Here is a 25,009-nt window from a genome sequence, read left to right as displayed (position 1 = left end):
ATTTCTCATCTACTTATTACCATACCTTCATTAACATATAAAACAAAACAACCCATGCCATGATCATGACTGAATAGGGAAACGTCATGAGTTGGATATAAACTATACAAAACAACTTATATTATTATAACGACTAAAACAAAAGAGTAGCTGGCTACATCGTTGTATATAAACTATAATTTAATATATTAAATATCAAATTATCATTGTATATACAACTAACACACAAGAAACAGTTAACCTGTTTATTACTTTTGTTAGCAACATATTTACATACAGTAATACATTTGGCGCTTCAGGGGCTACTCACTCCAACAATTTTACTACCATATATTTATGCTACTATTTTTTAATAAGCTAGACTCCCGGGGTATTAGGAGAAGCACCTACACAGCCAAGAGAAGTGAGCAGATAGACTCTGAACATGTCTCCAGAGAAGCGACTAGACGCTGGTTGTGAACACCCCTAGAGAAGCCATGGTGGGATCAGCTAGACTCCAGTGATACAAGAGAAGCCGCATCTCCACACTAAATTAAAACTATGTTGAGATGGGGGTGAATTCCCCTAGAATTTAAAGCCACAATTGAATGAATGTGTTATACGAGTATTACACAGGAGTGAGAGCCCCAATACGCGGTAGGTTTTTAAATATTAAAATTGTGCATAATATAAACAATACATTTCAAAGCATTGTGATACCAAGCCCTAGAAATTTACAAATGTAAATATGGACCCATAAAAAGAACATTTCAACATCTTTTTCAATGTAAAAGGAATTCATCAAAAATATATGATACGATTTCTAAAAGATGATGTGTCCTATGTAACTTTTGCTGTTTCAATTGTTAGTGAAATTACGAAGGTTTATTAATTCAAAGAAAAATATAAAAATCATAGTTATCGAAAACTTACTCCTCCTGATCACTGGCGTAGTGCACCTTTGTCCTGATTTGGGTGTCACAAAATTGTGGTTACGTGGCACACAATGAAAAAGGCACTAGAAATTCAACATTCTTTATTCAGTGTTACGGAAAATTTTTACCAAATATGTCTATTTTCAGACGTTTGGCGCTCTCTCCCAGACTGTTGGTTTTGTTAGCAATTGCCTCCATTGTTACACCCTGCTCAATCATTTGTTCGTGTGGGACATCGACATTTTCTGAGAATGCCTGACTCGGGAATCCTCTCACCAACATCAAGGTGCAGATCGGTTCTTCGTCAGCGTTTCCCATAACGATTCCGGGTGACCCAGAAGCTCCATGCTGGACCCAACAATCGAACAAAACTTTCCCTTGATCCCGGATTTCCTCATACCCAGTTTTTACTTGGTCATTTGCGATCATATATCCACGTCGACTGCTATTCTTATCAGCATTCAGATCAAAAAGTTCAATATCAGAATCAAATTGCATTATTTCACTTTTCGGTTTTCCAGGGTGGCCAAGCAATGCAAATGATTGACTGTAGTCTGGTTTACCAAACTTTCTTATTGGTTGAGGGATTGCAGATTGTCCAGGTTGCAATTCTAAAATCGCAAAATCAAGTTTTTCGTCATATACTGGCCGCTCAGGTATAAAGCGAAATTTTTCGGCAATTTTTTTTGGAAAATGGAACTCTATCCAGACATGTTCGGAGCCTAGCTTAGACCAGTCTTCAGTGTCACTTGTGTTTTCTTCTGGAAAGAAATATAAATCCATTGACGTATATCTAACAGGAAAATTATGTACTGAATTCCTGAATATAACATATTTTGTACATGCACCAAATTTTACACTGCATTTCCCCAAACTCTCTTCTAATTTCCCCTGTAATGTATCCCTATCACGTCACTATCCCTAAGTCATAGCTGTAAATGTTGGTTACGACGAAAGGTAACATATGTATATATGTGTATCAACACCTGTTTCTGTCTCTAATTTATTTAAGAAAAATTAAATAATTTAAACGTACATGAACACTTTATGTCTTAACACTTACTTTTAAGATTTGTTCCAGATAGCATTCCATAACAGATAGTGCTTGGGTATATTAATTTATTTAAACATGAACATTAATGTAAATTTTATACTTTGCATTCATAATACGTTTTACAAGAAGACGTACAAAAATGTTCAGATGCAAAAATTTAGTATAACTTATCATATTTAAGAGCGTAGTAATGAACAAAACAAAATTTGTCAGTGGGAGTTAGAAAATGTCATTGATTTGAAAGGCACACTTTAAACCTTCTAAAATGTTTTAATATCTTGTTCCGATTTAATAACTGATAGGTATAGAAGTCCAATATTACTGAAACGTATGGCACGGTAAAGGATACCAATAAGTTAAACTGTCGTATTACTATTATCATTTTTGTAACGCATTTGATTACGCTTAAGAAGAATTCCACGATATTCACACGTTGCAATGCATTTGTACAGAACTATGGTAGTTCGAAGTTTGATAAATTGATAACAGAAATAAAAAGAAAACTGCAGGAAATTTACATTGCAAATCCTTCACTTTACAAATGTTGCCATTTAGGAACTATAAACGCAATTCCTCAAAATACGTGGCCAATATATGGGCAATAACTTATTCCAAGTCTGGAAATCTCGAAGTAGAATCAGCTTTCATATAAACTTACTTGTTATGTCTTTGGCGACATGATAGGCGGTGAGAATGTACTTGGAACCAACTCTTATCCCTGTCCCGGTGTAAAGTGGCCCTTTGATGCGTCCAACAGCGTTTCTTGCACGCGTCCACACGTCAATTATTCTTGCGTCGTGGGTATTGTCTATCTGTTTTCTAAACTGATAAGTACGGTCTTCTCCACCTATAGAGAGAATATGTCAGAAGTTACTGCTGATCATTCTGTAGGTGTTGGTATTTAGTTTATAAATAAGTACTGAACAGGTCATTTTCAGTGTTCATACCGTCTTGAAAATTGTAAAGTATACTTCAATACATTTCTTTGCATTATACATTTATTGTTATGATTGATGTTTATGTAGATATTTTCTTATATTTTTGATATTGAAGCGCGTCTGTCGTCAAAGGAGAGACTCCTGGAACAGCCTAACGTCACCAAGATGTTAACTTCTAACGGTTGTTTCACTTTTCAAGAGGCGGGAGGAGAAATCGCAAAATGACGCAGGTCGAATTGCGTTCATAGCCACATAATATATTAAGATATACATTATGATACATGAATAAGACTAATGTTAACATGTGTTGATGCTCTGGTCACAGCTAGTGTGCATAGTGCTGCTCCGCTCTAATACTATAGCATTATTCATAACAGTTTAATAACTGGATTGATTACATGTTTCTTTCAAATACTTTGTAAAAATGAAAATCAAATAATACCGTTGGTTCTATACTGTTAGCAATATATCGATTTTAATCAATTGAATATTTGTATTTATGTGAAAGAACGAAGAAAATGCTTTAATTAAGTCCGCTCATTGTTTGGTAATTGTAATGATCTGGTAAGGTCAAATTTTCGTTAAAATGGAATATAGTGATCCTGCTATAAAAGGTTATCAGGTTAAAGGAGACATTAAATGTAAAAAGATCAAAAGAACTTATTATTTTTATTTCTACTTTAATATTACATGGAATACCATTTGCAATTTTTATACAATGTCATCACATAACTGACGCAATTTACAATGTCATACATATGGTAATACACACGTATAATAAAATCTAAAGGTGCTGTGATTGGTAAAAACCGTGGAAACATATTCCTGCTACAGCTACTACTTTTATTTACAATACCACATGATTCATTAACTTTTATTTTAATGAATGTGAAATGTTGTTTTTTCATTATCATTTTCATTGCATTTAAAACTTCAAGATTCAAAATAATATCGATCTTCATTTCACTGCGCGGACCAACAATACTATAATAAACATAGTTATGTAAGAATTTTGTATTCAAACTAAAAACGTTATGTGATAAATATAATCATACATTCGTTTCCATTCGTTTTGAATTTATTAAACTCGTTCATTAATTTGATATGCCATTGATAATGAAACCTCATGTGATTATATATAACGCGAAATATACCACTACAGTGAAATAAACCTTAATCTTCATGAAACAGTTATAGTTAGGGCCATTATGTGCCTCCTGAAAAGGAAACTTCTTTAGGAATATAAAAGTACGCACATTATTTGAATCATACTCCATTTGATAACAACTGTGGCGTTCTGTATTCACACATACATTTTGTCTTTTGTAAAATCAACGAAAAGCCATACTAACCGTTTCTCTTTTTCTCATTTCTAAGCTCTGCGTCAACTCCTGGATCCCTGTCACCACTGGATCCTTGTATTTCTGCAGATGTAGATCAGATATGCTACCAGTAATTGGTTGATTTATAGCAGTGATGATATAGGTGTAAACATTGGGTAGAGACAGTTTCCCAGTAATTCGTTTATAAATAGCATTGATGATATAGGTGTTTACATTGGGTAGAGACAGTTTACCAGAAATTGGTTTATATATAGCATTAACGATAAAGGTGTAATCATTGGAGACAGTTTACCAGTATTTGATTGATTCATAGCGGTGATGATATAGGTGTTTTCATTGGGAAGAGACCAGCAATTGGTTGATATAGAGCAGTGATGATATAGATGTAAAATTGGGAATAGACAACTTACCAGTAATTGGTTTATATATAGCATTGATGATATAGGTGTTTACATTGGGTAGAGACAGTTTAACAGAAATTGGTTGGTTCATAGCAGTGATGATATATGTGTTAACATTGGGTAGAGACATTTTACCAGTAATTTGTTTATATAAAGCAGTAATGATATAGGTTTTTAACATTGGAGACAGTTTACCAGTAATTTGTTGGTTCATAGCAGTGATGATATATGTGTAAACATTGGGAAGAGACAGATTACTAATAATTGGTTGATTTATAGCATTGATGATATACGTGTAAACATTCGGAAGAGACAGTTTACCAGTATTTGGCTTATATATAGTATTAATGATATAGGTAATAACTGTAGACAGTTCACCAGTAATTGGTTGAATTATAGCAGTGATGATATAGCTGTACACATTGGAGACAGTTTATCAGTAATTGGTTGATTTATAGTAGTGATGATAACGGAGTAAACATTGGAGACAGTTCACCAGTAATTGGTTTAATTATAGCAGTGATGATATAGCTGTAAACATTGGAGACAGTTTACCAGTAATTGGTTGATATATAAGAGTGATGATAAAGGTGTAAACATTGGAGACAGCTTATCAATAATTGGTTGAGTTATAACAGTGATGGTATAGCTTTAAACATTGGGAAGAGACAGTTTACCAGTATTTGGCTTATATATAGTATTAATGATATAGGTAATAACTGTAGACAGTTCACCAGTAATTGGTTGAATTATAGCAGTGATGATATAGCTGTAAACATTGGAGACAGTTTATCAGTAATTGGTTGATTTATAGTAGTGATGACCACGAAGTAAACATTGGAGACAGTTCACCAGTAATTGGTTGAATTATAGCAGTGATGATATTAATGTTAACATTGGGTAGAGAGAGTTTACCAGTTATTAGTTTATATATAGCAATGATGATATTGGTGTTTACATTGGATAGAGAGAGTTTACCAGTTATTAGTTTTAATATACCAATGATGATATCGATGTTAACATTGGATAGAGAGAGTTTACCAGTGATTAGTTTATATATAGCAACGATGATATAGGTGTTAACATTGGATAGATAGAGTTTACCAGTTATTAGTTATATATAGCAATGATGATATCGATGTTAACATTGGATAGAGAGAGTTTACCAATTATTAGTTTATATATAGCAATGATGATATTGGTGTTAACATTGGATAGAGAGAGTTTACCAGTGATTAGTTTATATATAGCAACGATGATATAGGTGTTAACATTGGATAGGGAGAGTTTACCAGTTATAAGTTTATATATAGCAATGATGATATTGGTGTTTACATTGGATTGAGAGAGTTTACCAGTTATTAGTTTATATATAGCAATGATGATATAGGTGTTAACATTGGATAGAGAGAGTTTACCAGTTATTAGTTTTAATATAGCAATGATGATATTGGTGTTAACATTGGATAGAGAGAGGTTACCAATTTATATATAGCAATGATGATATAGGTGTTAACATTGGATAGAGAGAGTTTACCAGTAATTAGTTTATATATACCATTGATGATATAGGTGTTTACATTGGGTAGAGAGAGTTTACCAGTTATTAGTTTATATATAGCAATGATGATATTGGTGTTTACATTGGATTGAGAGAGTTTACCAGTTATTAGTTTATATATAGCAACGTTGATATAGGTGTTAACATTGGATAGAGAGAGTTTACCAGTTATTAGTTTTAATATAGCGATGATGATATTGGTGTTAACATTGGATAGAGAGAGGGTACCAATTTATATATAGCAATGATGATATAGGAGTTAACATTGGATAGAGAGAGTTTACCAGTAATTAGTTTATATATACCATTGATGATATAGGTGCTAGCATTTGGAAAAGACAGTTTACCAGTAATTGGTTGATTTATAGCAGTGATGATAATGGTGTACACATTAGGAATAGACAACTTACCAGTAAATGGTTTATATATAGCATTGATGATATAGGTGTTTACATTGGGAAGAGACACTTTACCAGTATTTGGCTTATATATAGTATTAATGATATAGGTACATTTTGTATAAACATTGGAGACAGTTTACCAGTAATTGGTTGATTTATAGCAGTGATGATATAGTTGTAAACATTGGAGACAGATTACCTGTAATTAGTTGATATATAGCAGTGATGATATAGGTGTAAACATTGGAGACTCTTTATCAGTAATTGGTTTATATATAGCAGTGATTATATAGGTGTAAACTTTTTGAGACAGTTTACCAGTAATTGGTTGATTTATATAAGTGATGATATAGCTGTAAACATTGGAGATATTTTACCAGTAATTGGTTGATTTAAAGCAATGATAATATTGATGTTATCATCGGCTAAAGAAAGTTAACCAGTAATAGGTTGATTTATAGCAGTGATGATATAGGTGTACACATTGGGAATAGACAACTTACCAGTAAATGGTGTATATATACAGTTGTGGGATCGCACAACGTTACACGATGTGCGGTGTGCGCACGATGTGTGCACGGTGTGTGAACGGTGTGTGCACGATGGGCGAACGATAAAAAGCTGAACGATCATTGCTTGCGCACATATGTGCGCACGATGGACGGACGTTGTGCGATAACAATCGTGGTTGGTGTAAATTGAGGAATGCCTTAACAATTTATACGGTTTCGTGTTTAAACATATAAACTTGATGTTTACGTATGTTTCTATATTCTAGCAACATCTATAAACTTATCTTTCTGTCTATATATTCTTATATTTAGGAATTGTGTTTTCTGTGTTTTTAAACAAACTTAATCGACACATGTAAAATTACAACACAATCCCGTATACAGGTAAACATAACCACTTTGTACATGTACCTGGACCGTAGTTTTCTCCCCGCCTGGGGCATTTACGTAACTCGTCGGGTAAGGCCGGGGGTGTGAAAATCCAGGTGAAGGGGAGCTATATATAGGTAAACGAATGCAAATAACAAATCCTTTTTATTACGGTCAAACGGTATCGCATATCAGCTCTGTGTGTCAGGCACTGGTCAGGTAAAACTCCGGACACTCATAAAATTGTTATTTACCTGTTCTGTTACCTTGGAGCCAAACCCATTCTTGACAGCCTAACGGTCGCTGTAATACTGTGTAACACGCATTGTGAAATTGTATAATCTTGATTATTGTGATGAGAAATTACAGATATATACACAGTGTACATTATCGCATACAAGCCTTCCGTATTTTTGTCATTCCGTAATTTTGATCTACAAATGATACCAAATCGCACAGTTGTGCGGAGAGAAGCGCACAACGGGGCGAACGATTGCTAAATCGCACAGTTGTGCGCACCATGTGTGGACGATGTGCGGACGGTGTGTGAACGATGTATGCACGGTGTGCGCACGCTATTTTTGGTGCGTTGTGCGGTCCCACAACTGTAGCATTGATGATATAGGTGTTTGCATTGGGAAGAGACAGTTTACCAGTATTTGGTTTATATATAGTATTAAGGATATAGGTATAATCATTGGAGACAGTTTACCAGTAATTGGTTGAATTATAGCAGTGATGATATAGCTGTAAACACTGGGAATAGACAATTTACCAGTAATTGGTTTATATATAGTATTAATGATATAGGTATTAACATTGGAGACAGTTTACCAGTAATTGGTTGAATTATAGCAGTGATGATATAGCTGTAAACATTGGAGACAGTTTATCAGTAATTGATTTATTTATAGCAGTGATAATATAGCTGTAAACATTAGAGACAGTTTACCAGTAATTAGTTGAATTATAGTAGTGATGATATAGCTGTAAACATTGGAGACAGTTTACCAGTAATTGGTTGATGTATAGCAATGATGATATTTATGTTTACATTGGATAGAGAGAGTTTACCAGTAATTAGTTTATATATAGCAACGATGATATAGGTGTTAACATTGGATAGAGAGAGTTTACCAGCTATTAGTTTATATATAGCAATGATGATATTGATGTTTTCATTGGATAGAGAGAGTTTACCATTTATTAGTTTATATAGCATTGATGATATCGGTGTTAACATTTAGTAAAGAAAGTTTACCAGTAATTGGTTGATTTATAGCAGTGATGATATAGGTGTAAACATTGGATAGACAGAGTTTACCAGTAATTAGTTTATATATAGCAATGATGATATTGATGTTTACATTGGATAGAGAGAGTTTACCTGTTGTTAGTTTATATATAGCATTGATGATATAGGTCTTAGCATTTGATAGAGACAGTTTATCAGTAATTGGTTGAATTTTAGCAGTGATGATTTAGGTGTAAACATTGGAGACAGTTTACCAGTATTTTGTTAGTTTTATATCAGTGATGATATAGCTGTAAACATCGGAAACAGTTCACCAGTTATTGATTGATATATAGCAGTGATTATATAGGTGTACACCTTTTGAGACAGTTTACGAGTGATAGGTTGATTTATATCAGTGATGATATAGGTGTAAACATTGGGAATAGACAACTTACCAGTAAATGGTTTACATATAGCATTGATGTGTAGGTGTTTGCATTGGGAAAAGACAGTTTACCAGTATTTGGTTTATATAGAGTATTAATGATATAGGTATGAACATTGGCGACAGTTTACCAGTAATTGGTTGATTTATAGCAGTGATGATATAGCTGTAAACATTGGAGACAGTTAACCAGTAATTGGTTGAATTATAACAGTGATGATATAGCTTTAAACATTGGGAATAGACAACTTACCAGTAAATGGTTTATATATAGCATTGATGATATAGTTGTTTACATTGTGAAGAGACCCTTTACCAGCATTTGGCTTATATATAGTATTAATGATATAGGTACATTTTGTATAAACATTGGAGACAGTTTACCAGTAATTGGTTGATGTATAGCAACGATGAAACATGTGTAAACATTGGAAAGAGACAGATTACCAGGAACTGGTTAAATTATTGCAGTGATGATATAGCTTTTAATATTGGAGACAGTTTACCAGTAATTGGTTGAATTATAGCAGTGATGATACAGCTGTAAACATTGTTGACAAATGGGATTGCACATATAAAATGTGTTTATAGATACAGTAATCCACAAACTGAGTTATGCTTCACTACACAGCTGTTTTGTCCCCGTTACAGGGCGTATCGGTGATGCTGGGAGCATAGAGGTGGGAACCAAAATTGATGCATTAGATCGATGATGGTAAAGAAATGAGATTAGTCGTTTGCGACGAAAGCAAAGTCTTTGGCCGAGTCTGGAACTGTGGTAGTTCTGTTTCTTCAATCTTTTTATTTGTCAATTTTTGCCAAAAGTCTTTCCCACCCTTACACACTTACCAATTTTCGTGGACTACAAACTAATCGCAAACAACGAGTTGTAACTAATAGTGAATACTCATCTTGAGAAAATATTAAACCCGGCTGCCTACAAGGTTCTATACAAGGGCCATTAGTTTATTTAGTGTACACATTCGATATTGTTATCGAAATAAATGTTGTTTGCGAACGATACCTCATTATGTGTTATTGTTAATGCACAATTTTTGTTATTGCTCTAGGAAATTGTTTGTAAATAATCAACTAAAAACCGAAAATCTGTTTACCAGTGACCAAGAGATCCCAGAGAAATATTGACGCCCACCATTCTACCATCTTCGAGTCATGAACATAGTAAATGCCCATTGAGGTAGCTTTCGATCTAAGCTTCATGCTGCTGTGTATAAAAGACAACCTTAAAAGCGAGTTGTTGTTTCACATATTTACTGGTACAGTACTTGATATGAAAGAAACAGAACCGATTATTGATACAACAAAAGGATCTGTAAAGTACTTCCTGTAAAAAGTAAAATGTCAAATCCATTTTTTTTCAATAAGTTTCAAAATAATACATGCACAATTATAGACCAAAAGGACTATTCATATAAAATTTTATAACTATCTTACATGTGCTTTTTTAGAAATAGCGATAACAAACTTTTCAAAATCCAAGAGGGCTGCCTTTCGGCCCTTTTGTTTATCAGATCAGTCTTAAAATTAAACATGCACAACTAAAGATCAAAGGGAACATACATATTAAAATTGAGATAAATCCTTTCATTCCCTCTTGAGAAATAGAGATAACAAATGTTCACCGTCAAAATCCAAGATGGCCACCTTTCGGCCATTTTGTTTATCCAATCAGTCTCAAAAGTAAACATGCACAACTAGGGACGATCCTTCCATTTCTTACTGAGAAATAGCGATAACAAACCTTCACTGTCAAAATTCAAAATCGCCACCTTTACGCCATTTTTTTTATCCGATCAGTCTCAAAAGTTACCATGCACAACGAATTGTTAAATTTGAGAAAGATCCCTCGACAATTTTCTGAAAAATAACGATAACAAACCTTTATTGTCAAAATCGAAGATGGCTGACTTATATCACCTTGAGAAAGATCCTCACAGTGCTTCATGAGAAAATAAAGATAAAAGATTTTGTTTTTTTCGATCAGTCTCAAAAGTAGTGCATAACTATAAGGACCAAAGGAAACCCACATACCAAATTTGAAAAAAGATCTATTTAGTCTTTTCTGAGAAATATCGATCATCATAACAAGAATTGGGTAAGGTCGGACCACGGACCACGAACGAAAGGCGATTGAAAATTTAACTTTCTAATGTCGAAGAAAATGAATACAATCCTACTGGACATGGTCAACCAATGTTAACCAGCTCACCAATCGATTAGAATGCCGACTAGTAGAATTGGCATTTTCAACTCTTTGCTTCGTTTGATGAACACATTTCACTTCATATGTCCCTTCATATGTCTACCCGCCACTTATCAAGTTATAAGACACTTGTCAAAGTCTTTGTTTATAAAACTTGATTTCATGTCATGAAATATAACACAAACATGTATGTAGTTAGTGGTCGCTCTAGATCTGCAAGTTTCCTCATTTTCAAAGGATATGGAACAATATATACTATTATCATGATTGAAATTAAAATTCTTATATACTTGTCTCTGCTTTGTGATTGAGCTTGACAATAGATTATTAATATGTAAATAAAGATAAGAAAGATATATGTACCATTATTCATCTTCAGATTTGCAAATATACCGTTATAGACCGTCGCTGTTTCGTATCAACGACTTGACTTGACCGTGATTTTTGCTGATGTCGACTAGGATAGTTCTAATTACTCTTTATTTTTAGCAGCTATAATTTTGTGTTATTCGAACAAGTTTGACAATATCTATTTAAATTTGTTGGATCCGACCGGAGGTGTACCGTAATTAATTTCAAAATTAACCAGTTACACGTCAATAAATCCAAATGATATCCATAGACATGAAGAAATAAGTAAGTTTGACTCACCTTTTATTTCATTTTCTTGGGTTATCACATATTTCACCAGGTCTGGATTTGTAATTCTAAGTTGATCTAAAAATTTTGAGTAGTCTCCCACAGCTATTATAGTGTGTGTCTTAAGACATTCGAAAAGGTCAAACATGTTTTTAATCGAATCAATTGCGACTGGGGTGAATGGAATATCTTTGAATAGATTCTTAAGTTTAAGAAATTTTGTCTCCACAATCCGTTCACCAAGATAATGCACCAATTTGTTGTGGATTTCTATAGCCTTTAATGGACTATCAGAAGCCATTTCCGATGTTTCTGTACAAACCTGAAACATAAAGTGTATAAAAGCTGATGACAATACCTTGGAACATTCCAGGCATTATATTACAAAAACAAGAATTACATGTGTTTCCCCATATTTTAAACAAACAAGAGGCAAAATGGGCCTGCATCGCTCATCTGGTAAAAATCTCACACTTGTTACCTTAAAAGTTGATTAAATAACGCTACAGACAAAATATCAGTGTCTTGACTATATAAATATTTAAACACATTTGACCCATGTAACCTTGAAAGTCAAAGAAAGACATCAAGTTGAACAAACTTTTAATTTAGATCTCTTTATCGCAGAATGCAACCTGCCAAATATCACCGCCCTAGACCTTTTGCATAGGTGCCAAACTTTAAAACCTCCAATGAGGGAGATCTCCCATACTCCACATTTCAAATGAGGAAGAAAGAGTGGGAAACACGACTGGAACTGCTTTGCTCAAATTATCTTTCCCTTTTGATGCATCAAAATCATTCATTTGATTCAGACGCATTTGTTATGATCATTATACCGACCTTGTAGTAACAAGGATATCATTTGACAACAGGATGTAAAGTTTTAGTTTGTGTGAATTTGGACTTGAAAATGAGGGAGTTTCGAGGGAGATTGGTAAATTTGGTCAAAATGAGAAAGCTATGTCTTTTGTTTATTAAGAAGATTTTCAAAGGTTTATACATGATTGACTAGATGTGAAATTGAAAGTGTGTCTAAGTCATTCACCTGAACAAACTTAATTGCTCTTCATCTGAGCATGATATTGGTCACATCACCACTCTTTGCATTTATGATATTCAAAAGAAGTCTTTTAAAGCTTTGAATATATTTGACTCCTGTGACGTAGAATATGGGCTAATGTCATTCATTTGAACAAACTTTGTAGCACTTCATCCTAGCATGCTTCTTGTCACATAACATCACCCCGGACCTTCTGATTATTCATTTGAATTAGTTGAAACATCTCAAAGTATTTTACCCGTGACATCGCAAAAGGGCTAATGTCATTCATTTGCACAATTTGGAAGCACTTCATCCTAGCATGCCTATGTCCAAATAGCATCACCCTGTACCTTTTGGTTATGTTATTCATTTGAAGTCGTTTAAAAGTTTTTAAAGACAATTGATCCATGTGACCTTAACTATAGATGAAGGTCATTCATTTGAACAAATTTGATAGGACTTCATCCCGGCATGCTACTGGCAAAATAACATCACCCTAGGCATTTTTGTTATTCACGAGAAGAAATCATTTAGGTTAATGACATATTCAACCCATGTTACCTTGAATATGGCCTTGAATATGGGCGAAGGTTGTTCATTTGAACAAACTTCGAAGCCCTTCATCAAAGCATACTACTGGCCAAATAAAATCACCCTGATCCTTTTGGTTATTTAAAAGTAGAAGTCGTTTAACGATTTAAAGACTATTGACCCCTATGACCTTAACTATCGGTGAATTTCATCCATTTGAACAAACTTTGTAGGAATTCATTCTAGTAGGCTTCTGTCCAAATAGCATTACCCTAGACATTTTTGTTATTCAGGAAAAAACGTTTGATGTTTATGACATATTTTACCCCTGTGACACGGAATGTGGGTGAAAGTCATTTATTTGAACAAACGTGGTACCCCTTCATCACAGTATGCTTATGGCCAAATATCATCATCCTTGGGCAGTTGATTATTTACAAGAAGTTTTTAAAAGAAAAAGAAATGACATCAAACGTAGGGACGGACGACGGAAACCGCCCCTCAGCATAAGCTCACCTGCCTGAAAAGGAAGTGATATTTGGTAGTAATACTTAAGCAGATCTCACAATTTAGGAGAATGTATAAACACTGACTACACCATTAATATTTTGTCATTTATCAATAATCTTCGACAAAACGATAATCTCAAGCTTTAAAATATCTTACATTCCATAACCACACAACCTATCTGTCATCATTGTAATACCAATGAAGATTGTCTAGACAAGTTATAACCAAACGACCTCCCAATAATCAATTTAATACCAATGAAAGGTTGTCTACAAGTTATAACCACATAACCTACAGCAGATCATTAGAATTCCGATAAAGTGTTGTATATGTAAGTTATAACCAACACAACCTACCGCAGATCATTAGAATTCCGATAAAGTGTTGTATATGTAAGTTATAACCAACACAACCTACCGCAGATCATTTGAATACCGATGAAGGGTTTTCTATACAAGTTATAACCAACCTTATCTACCCACAGCTAAATTTATCACTGATGTACAGATCTAAACTGTACTTCCCATTAAACACCAGTGGGTCCTTTGAACTAGGTTTCCATTGTTTGTAATACATTTACCCTTAGGCTTTGGCAACAAATATGAATAAGACATATCATGCATATTTTGTATTGCCCCCTTGGTGCTGAGACAGAGTCAAAAATTGGAAATATTTGCAGGAGTATATATAAGGAGAATATTTTGCTAAGATTTCTTACATAAACAAGTGAGTGCTACAGGCCTTCTGAGTGTGACACCATTACAGACGTTTTTTTTTAAAGGAACACATCTAGTTTTGCGATCCCCGAGTAATGGTGTTGATTCACATGTGTTGCTCTGTAAGAACATACTGTATCCTCAGCAATGATAATTAGGTTTTTGGACTTTTAACAACATTAAGAACAAGTTTCTATAGCATTTTCTGCTTTCCATATTTTTTTCAACGGAAATCAGGAACAGTATATTATCTAATCACACACATTCCTTATGAAAACGCTGGTCAATATCAGCGTGAATGCTATTTGAAATCAAGGAAATACGTTGCAGGATGGATTTCATCAAACTCACAAAAATCTTATTTGGATATGTTCAGGGTCAAACGTTGTGTTTGGGCAATGAAATTTGAGAAATATCTCTCCAATACTTTATTAGAAATAGCGCTAACAAACTTTCATTCTCAAATTCAAGATGGCTGTCTGTTGGCCATCTTGGTTTTACGATCAGTCCCAAAAAATAATATACATAACTAAACATCATGGAAAAGCTTCGTGTGAAATTTGAGAGGGATCCCTCCAATAAGTTCTGGGATATAGCACTAACAAACTAAAATTCAAGATGTCTGCCTGTCGGCCATCTTGGTTTTGTGATCAGTCCCAGAAAAGGATATGCATAACAAGGCACGAGGGACAATTATGTGAATTGGAGAAATATTTCTCGTATACTTTGTGAGAAATAGCGCTAACAAACTTTCATTCTCAAATTCAAGATGGCTGTCTGTTGGCCATCTTGGTTTTGCGATCAGTCACAAAATACCATATGCATAACTAAGGATCATTTGGAATCTTCATGTGAGATTTGAGAAAGACTTCTCCAGCATATTCTGAGAAATTGCGCTAACAAACTTTAACATTCAAATTAAAGAGGGCTGTCTGTCGGTCATTTTGGTTTTGCGAACAGTACCAAAAAGATATGCATAACTAGGGATCATGGGAAACCTTCAAGTGAAATTTAAGAAATATCCCTCTAGTGCTTTCTGAGAAATACCGCAAACAAGAACTGTTTAAGGACGGACTGTCGACGGACCACGGACGTAGGGTGATTTGAATAGCCCCCTACGTCCGTGGTCCGTGGTCCGTCGTCAGTCCGTCCTTAAACAGTTCTTGTTTGCGGTATTTCCTTTTTTTAATTTGTTTTAAAAATAGACAAACATGTACTATCCTTTTTTAATTTATTTTAAAAATTGATATATATAACTAGAGATCATGGGAATCATTCATGTAAAATTTGAGAAAGATCCCTTCAATAAGGTCTGGAAAATAGCACTAACAATCTTCAACTCTCAAATTTAACTCTGGCTGCCTATCGGCCTTCTTGGTGTTGTGATCAGTCCCATAAATCGATATGGATAACTAAAGATCAAGGCGAACCTTCATGAGAAATTTGAGAACGATCCCTCCAGTACTTTCTGAGGAAAAGCGCTAACAATCTCAAATTCAAGATGGCTGCCTATCGGCCATCTTAGTTTTGTAATCAGTCTCAAAAAAAGATATGCATAAGATGGAACGAGGGGAACCTTTATGTGAAATTTCAGAAAAAAATCTCCAAAACTTTATGAGAAATAGCGCTAACAAACTTTCATTTCAAATTCAAGATGACTGTCTGTTGGCCATCTTGGTTTTGCGATCAGTCCCAAAATACGATATGCATATCTTAGGATCATTGGGAAACCTTTATGTGGAATTTAAGAAATATCCCTCAAGTACTTTCTGAGAAATAGCGCAAACAAGCATTGTTTAAGGACGGGCGGAATAACGGACGGACCACGGACCACGGACGCAGGGTGATTTGAATAGCCCACCATCTGATGATGGTGGGCTAAAAAAAGACAGCGGTTAAATCACATTCTGCCAGCTCGACATTCAAAAATACAAAACCACCCCACTACAGACGCATATAAATGCCGACCTCAACGTTGTAGAACAAACATGTTTAGCAATTCGTTCTTGTCTGCTACTCTCAATCTGTGGAAAACCCTCCCTGAAGATATAAGAGAAGACGAGTCAATCTCACAACTCAAACGGAACATCATACTTGAAATACATCTCAATTACAATCATATCTGTTATTGTGGTAATTCGATCACCAAGCCAAGCTACGTGAAATGGAGTTCACTAAATAACCACCTTGTTCACAAAAACTCTGTTCTTGTCGTGAGGGAAACGAAACAAGTGAACACTATCTACTACTTTGTCGATTTATGAACACACTAGACAAGTAACTTTTGTATCTTTCAAATATCAGCTTTCCGCTGAAGTTCTACTGTTCAGTGACAACAATTTATCTTTTGAACAAAATAAAAATATATTTGAATGTGTTCAAAGTTTCATAATTAAATCGAACCTATTTGTATAAGTTTCATATGCAAACTCAAGTTTACGGCTTGCATAGTTTATTGCTGAAGTAACTAACGATTTAGCATTGGTAACTCTGTAACTAGAACACTGACAGGTCAGTAAGGGCCCCGTCTTGGGGCAATATATGCCCCATAATCATCAAGAAGCAATCTGCCCATATAGCTGAGCTTGATGTTTGACATATGGACTTCAAAAAGAATCGCAAGGAAGCAAAATATACATTTTACATGTACTATGATGTGAGTCTTGTTTCCTTCCACCTCCATATTTGCTGGGCTAACAGAAATGTAAATACCGGTGCAATACTTATTTGTTAGCTTTGATTTGTTTTATTTCACCTAAAATACATCCTCCATCAGGAGCCAGGGTCAAAGTGAGAGATCCGCTTTGTCTTTGACCTTTGGACCCAAATGACCTTGACCTTTAACCCAGTGACCCTGATCTTTGGTCAGTTGACTTATTATTTAATTCCGACCAACTTTGTTCATAATATCATAACTAAATGATCATCAGTAAAAAATACAAAACTTGACCTTGACCTTGAACTTTTGGACTTAGTAACCTGGACCTTAGGTCAGTTGACTCCGTGTTAAGTTCTGAACAACTTTGCTTCATAATAACATAATAAAAATGTTCATCAGTAAAAAGATACAATATTTGACTTTGACATTGACCCAGTGACCTTGACCTTAAGTCAGTTGATCTCTTGTTAAATTCCGACCAACTTTGCTTCATAATGTCATAATAACGTTAACTTGTCTGTATATATTGGTATCTTTATTAGAAAATTGATACACATGACACCAGTTAGGGTATATCTCGCTGGAACCTCCAGTGTGACTGGTACGAACCATAGTGGTCTCTCATTTCAATAGCCCGATTTTCCTCCGACCCTTACACCACTGAGGCTGACTTAAGACATATGTGGTGTGTGTTATAACACATTGTCTCTACATGGAGTAGAGAACTGCTCTCATGTCCATATATCGGTTTGAAGGTGGAGGAAATTTACTCACGTGTATTCAGCTTGATGTCAGGAGACCAAGCGCGGTTAGCAATCTAAGGGAGGTAGCTCTCCTCAAAATTCACTACAGTATCAAGTTTAATTCCGTGAAAATTAACGAAGTCTTACACATTTCGGCAATTGAACTTTACAATAAACATTACAATTTATGCTAAGTTATTATATATATAACCATTCTGTCTTGTTTATAAATAGTTAGTCGTATTTTGAAACACCTTGTTGAGTTATTTAATCGATTGATTGTCTTACCAATTCATCCATCATACGAACCTGTAGTGAAAACAGGAATGTTACCTGACGAAGGGAAGAGTCTAGAGAGGGTAGCAGTGAACGTTATTGAATTGTATTAATTGCCAAGAACGTATACTATACGATCACATTTCGAATTTTACGGTGTGACAACTGGTACCCACCATCTCCGGATTATGTTCTCCCTACATCACACAACTACATTCCTTATCAGTGTGTCGTATTCAGAATACATAGCTACAGTATGCCCTTAATCACTGAATATAACTATTTTCGTACTAATTTTTCCTTCTAGGTTACTGTTCTTACTCACCTATATTGTCTGTATCTACTTTCGTTTAATTCGACATTCCTATATTATAAAGGGGTTTTCCCTAGTCTTGTTCAACCAGACGCTTGATGACTTGTAATTCTCTCTTCGGCGTAGCTTGCGCAGACAACAAGAGTCTGGTTGAACGTGACTAGTTTTCCCCAAGTTTGCCACCTTTCGGTAATAGACTTGCAAAAGCCCATATTAACAATCATTTTACGGGAGTACTTTTTGTCGTACGCAACATCTTGTTGTGAATCGGCGTTTAATTGATAAGAAATGATAACATTGCCACGCAATTAACCATTGTAGAAACATAAAATTATAATGATTGATAGCACATACAAGAGGCACTCTTAAAATATAAGAGTCAACTAGATGGGGGAGACGGAGGCAGGTTCGGCCCATTTGTATTTAAGTCATCCTGGACCTTATAGCATTTGTTGAAATGTACGTGTGTTTATACCATTTGGAAGAGAAATTCCATGCTTTTCATTAAATAAGAACGAAGGGGCAAACAGGTCTGTATTTGACCAATTATCTAACTTTTTCCACCGGAAAATGGATGACAGAAATGCAGTCTCGGACAAGTTCAAAACAAAATCTATCAGGGGGGCTGGACTTACACCGGGCCGAACCTGCTCCGGTCTCACCTACACTAATTACTGTAATACTAGCAGATAGTATTCTCAAGTTCATATCATCCAAGATGAAAAATACTAAATTTGAAGCCATATGACCTGTGCTGTACTTTATACTGAAACATCACGTAGTCGAGTTGGCATCAGTTGAATTGGCTGGACGTTCACATGAAAAAGTTGCGAGTTTTCTAACAGTAAACCGAAATACTACTCTTATGGCGAATGTGTATAAAACTGAGAGAAATAATTCTTAAAATATGGATATGTTTGCCCTTTTGGGCTTTTTTTCATGAAAAGCATGCGATTTATCTTCCAGCTGGTGTCAATTCACATAATTTCTGATGGAAATTCCACGTCCTATTAAAAACAGACATCACATGACCATAAATAATGAAATTTTGAAAACTCGTGGCCGAAATCCTTTAATAATCTCTTTTATCCGGATAAAAAAATGGTATGCGTTATGATAGCTCTATATAGATTTTAAATAGTGCAAGATCTTTCTCCATATTTCCTGATTTGACTCGAAAGATGCCCCCCCCCCCCCTCTCAAAACTTTGGTTATGGCCGATGCTTTCTTTTGAGGTTTCTGTGTACTCTTTTGTGTAGCCCATGTGTCGTTACTTAAAAAGTGACGAGTCATCGTTAAACCTATTTCATATATTTTTTTGTGTGCAAATATTGGAGTTTCAAATGACCACTAAACGGGGTTTTTTGGTTTGTCAATATTCTCTAAATATTGCCTTTTTTATCCAGTGACAACAAAATAAATATAACTCTATAAAATGATACAGTGTATTTTATCCACTTTTCGGACATTTTCAGTTTGAGTGTTCGCGATTATAAACATTCATATGTGCAGATTGTCCTGTGTATACACACATATACGGAACACCCGATCGTCTACCCCACCTATAATTATGTCGTTACAACTCACCTCTGACCCTCCACCCGCAGCCCTACAATAATGACAGTTAAAACACGTTATTTGTTAAGGATCGTTCATCATATACACGCGTCTCCTGTCGTCTGCTCTAAAATATAGATAAGAGAGTTACTCATCTGTGACGCTCTACACCGATATCACACCTCCCTAGAAAATCGTGTATGTCAACCCCTCAAAGTAGCATGGTTTAGTAGGACATTCTCAAACCATGGTTCTCAAACCTCGAAACGACAATTTTAGAATATTATACAGAGAGTTCCCATAATGTGATTGTTTTAGACGGTCTTATGGCTGCAGTTGCTTTTTGTTCTGTGTAACGGCTCAGAACCTATATCTGATGATTAAGTTTTGGTAAATAATACATACTGAAGTAACACGATACTGAACTGTCCAATAGAGTATGTCACATTTTATTACAGCAGCTTGTTAAATGGCAGACATTTATTTTGTTATTTTTTTGTAGTTAAGTGCCGATTTATTTATTTTCCTGATATGGCTTATGTCTAAGATTTTTTACAGATAAAAAAATCATATTTTGTATTTTTGGATTTACTTGAATGGATTTGGTTGACATAAAAAAAAAACAGAAAGGATTTTTGTCACTTTAAAATCTGCAAAAATATACCAGATAAAAGAATCTTGTGATAACGACACAAGCAAAATACTTTTTGTATGACCAAATATGAAATTAAACCGGTTATACCACACGTTAAAAGGTATAAACACTATAAAAAACAATATTGCAGCGTATGGCTGAGCCGTTTTACATTTCAATCCATTGAACGATATTCAAGTTATATAACTTTAATCATTAAGCACTGTATCTGTTCTTGTTTTCTTTTCGAGTTAGTAATGTCTTCTTAGCCTTCATCAAAATCGTAGTTCAATGACTTTCCGAAGGCACCATATCAAAGGTCGAAGACTTACGATTGGCGGGATATTCAAATATGGTTATATTATGTCCGTAAAAATTGTATAGCATCCTAAACATGTTTTTCAAATTTGTCACATGTCATGTGCTAATCCAATGAAAAAACAGAATTTATATAGAAAAATAAGAAAAGGTGTTAAAACAATAAGATCGGATGTCGTAGATTCAAAAGCATTTAATTTTAAGATATGAAGCGCGAAATCCTTTAAACGTGGGGTAACTTAAGCTGGGACGCTTACAACTTTAATATTTTGAAACACTGCGACCCAAGGTTATCAACAATAGAAGACCATGCATGCCAAGTAACCGTGGGATCCACTGCTTATAAAACATTACAATCTCAATTTAACACCTGACAAATACTTTACTAGAAAAAAATCATATTTTTTTTGCATAATTAAATCATCCACTTTAAAAATAGATGAAACACAAATACATCATAACGTACAGCTCATTTCTGAAGGCAAATTAACAAATATTTCAAGCCAGTCATCTTTGTTTGCTTGACGATAACAATATTTATTAAACTATAAAGTTATGATTTTTTCCGGGATTAAAGATATTAAACAATAGAGACTTGTCAATGTAAAGTAGGAATATAACTATAAGGATCAATAATCTTATAGGTACCATTTTGTGCCGAACCCAGCTGGAGTTAAGATTCATATCATGAGACGTAGTCACCACCTTATTGCAGTAATGGTTTTGTCATAGCAATAAACAATTATAATTTTCTATGTGTATAGGACGCTTAAATACCGAACGGTTTGTTTCATAATTCATTTTCTGACAATGGTACCTCATTGACTTACACCTATGTGGGTTTCAAATGTGCGGTAATACAATTCCTTATAGAGCATTTAAATGACACAATTACTTAAAATTTATATCATCATCTTGTGCAACATATTCCAACTATTAATTTGATACCAAATACTACTTTATTTCAAGAAGTAATTTAACTTTTTGTTGAAGACTGGAGCAGATAGAAAAGTGTAATTTTATTACTAATAAGATATAATTCCCATTTTCGACACGATAATTTGCATAGTTCTTAAACTAGTCTATTTTGCATACTTGCTTAACAGTTGCCTACCAGTATCTTTCACCATCAAGAATTTAAAAAGTGACAACCGGTAAATTTGTCATATAACACTTTTGAGGAAACATAGCTTTCCTTCTAATTTTCATTTAGCTTGTGTTTCTTCATTATCAAAGGCCTTTTAGTCTTGATATTTGGCAAGTAGGTTCTTCATATTAATGGATATAAGTTTTGCTAAAATAATTTTAAGGATATCTTTCCTTGCTTTATTTGTTTAGAGTTAAATATATAAAATTTGTAATATTCCTATTTTGTTTAATGAATGGGCAAAAGGCAAAACAAAATAAAAACAAAAGACTCGGAGGTCCTGTGTCGCTCACCTGGATATTTTCAAAATCATGGGAAAATAGTCTCAATAAAAGTACTTTGGCAAATATTTAAATACATTGAGACTCCTTGGCTAAGGAATGTCCCAGAGTAAATGAAATGTTATACGACTCTATCCCAGCAAACTGCCCATCAAATATCATCAACTGGTGTTGCGGAAAAAGTTGTTTAAAGATATCTACATATTTGACCCCTGTGACCATGGAAGGAGGTCAAGGAAATCTATTTTACGAAAGCTTTATAGCACTCTGTCAAAGGTACCTCCTGGCCAACAATCATTACTCTGGGCCTCCTGGCTATTCTGAAGAATTTGTGTAAAGGTTTTTACATATTTGACACCGTTGATCTTTAAAGTAGGTCAAGATCATATGTAATTAGGGAAGCTTCATATCACTCTGTCCAAGGTACCTACGGGCCAAATAGCATTGCTCTAAGCCTTTTGGTTATTCAAAATAAAAAGTTTAAAATATTTAAACCATTTGACCCATGTGATCTTTAAAGTAGTTCAAGACCATCTATTCGAGGAAAACTGTATAGAACTCTGATCCAGGTACCTATTAACCAAGTATCATAACTCTGGGCATCCTCGGTAATCAGAAGAATTTGTTTAAACGTTTTTACATATTCTTTTTCTATATCACAATCTCAACCTAAGTAGTTCTCCAGAGGAAAAATTACTTTGGCAGAATACCTTTTTATGAGTTATTACTGCTGTACTTAACTTTAAAGCATGCGTAATATAATAAAGTGTTTTAAGTGATGCAGCCACAGAAAATGTATCGTTATTTCCCATAATAAAGATAGTCCTTGATCAAATCTCCTTATTACTCGCGCCCACGTATGTTTAGAAGAATGTAGTATCGTAATTGCATGCAATGTAGCTATTACGTAATGATATCAGCCTTCACATAATTGAACCGTCGACACCAGTCATGACTCGTAATAGTATATAACACCATATGCGAGTCACTTACAAGTGTAAAATAATGACAAAAACCTTCACAAGGTTTACAATAAACAGGCTTATCGCCACCAGTTATCTAGATGAAATGCTGTCATAGTAGTAATACATACCTGCATACCCGTTTCAAACTATAGAGCTCTAATGACATTTTACTTCCTATATTCTTGAACGTGATATTATTCTTTTTTTTCCACGAATTAACATATTACCCTCATTGCTATTAATAGATAAATGACTCATAAATATAACATAATGTTTTGTCCGTTGTCCCGTAAATACCTACTCAAATGATCTTGACTAACATTTTAACGACATGAAAGCAGCAAAGATTCTGTATCAAATGTATGTCCCTATTTTTATAAGGATACAAAAATGATCTTTCCATTTTACGAAGTATATAAGGGGAGCAATTGAACTCCCCATAACTCACTACCATAATTGAACCCTGGCACATTTGAATATGGCCCCAAAAGACAGTAGTTTTGCAGGCACCATTACATGTAGCATTTTACGTGTTGCTGATCTTTGACCTATTTGGAGGATTCATCAGAGTGAGGTAAAGATTTGGAGCAACATATTGGAGAAAATGCTAATTCTTTAAACCAGTATAAAGGGTACTGTCGACGCCTACATTCACTGTTTAAAAACGAGGTCTGTAGATGGGACCGACTATTCAGCATCAGCATTGTATATCTTATAGATATTTCTTTGTGTTTACACTTCAAAATACAAAACCAAGTGATCTTATATGTATTTCAATTCATCAGAAAAGTTACGTACCTTGGTCAATGTCAATTATCGTCCTGTGTGCTCTGATCTGTCCTGTAGAGGTTTGTTGTAGTTACGTGTACCTAAATATGTTCCTGGTTGTTTTCTAAGTAATCGTTTGGCATTCTCTACACCGCTATTCTTAGTAACAGTTTACCTCGTTGTCCCATATTACGACTCCTTTACACTTCGAACTTGACAGAATATTGGGATCGCTATAAAGATGCTATCTTGGTGACACGTAAATTCAAAAGAGGCATATTGTCACACAACTGATTGAAAAGCATTCTTTGTACCCCAAGTACACTATCAAGTTAACTCGACTTCAAGAGAGCGATACTTGCAATTACGGACATCAGATCCGTTGGGTTACTCTACTGTCTCCAAAGTAGATGATACAAATTAAAATCCCTTATTCTAGTTGTTTCGTTTTTATAACACGTTTATATAATTTCATTCTACACTGACCATTAAGAGAGCGATGATTAAT

At 34.5% G+C, this 25,009-nt stretch overlaps 1 protein-coding gene across 2 annotated transcripts; it reads right to left on the bottom strand.

The window, feature by feature from the left end:
- Positions 1–236: 236 nt before the first annotated feature.
- On the bottom strand, positions 237–24,636 carry LOC110441084. Of its 2 annotated transcripts, none has more exons than XM_021484187.1 (5): positions 24,532–24,636; positions 12,051–12,360; positions 4,259–4,330; positions 2,627–2,815; positions 237–1,675 (listed from the first exon to the last, which is right to left on the bottom strand). In XM_021484187.1, the coding sequence occupies exons 2-5, from the start codon at positions 12,337–12,339 to the stop codon at positions 1,026–1,028; spliced, it is 1,200 nt and encodes a 399-aa protein (XP_021339862.1). In that variant the 5' UTR covers positions 12,340–12,360; positions 24,532–24,636; the 3' UTR covers positions 237–1,025. The 2 variants fall into 2 exon arrangements, with proteins under 2 accessions (XP_021339862.1, XP_021339869.1); XM_021484194.1 differs by lacking the exon at positions 24,532–24,636 and adding an exon at positions 18,844–18,919.
- Positions 24,637–25,009: the final 373 nt, after the last annotated feature.

This window comes from Mizuhopecten yessoensis, unplaced genomic scaffold (assembly GCF_002113885.1).
Source record: "Mizuhopecten yessoensis strain PY_sf001 unplaced genomic scaffold, ASM211388v2 scaffold1779, whole genome shotgun sequence".
In the NCBI taxonomy this organism is placed as follows: Eukaryota; Metazoa; Mollusca; class Bivalvia; order Pectinida; family Pectinidae; genus Mizuhopecten; species Mizuhopecten yessoensis.
This window is presented reverse-complemented; position numbering and strand designations above follow the sequence as displayed.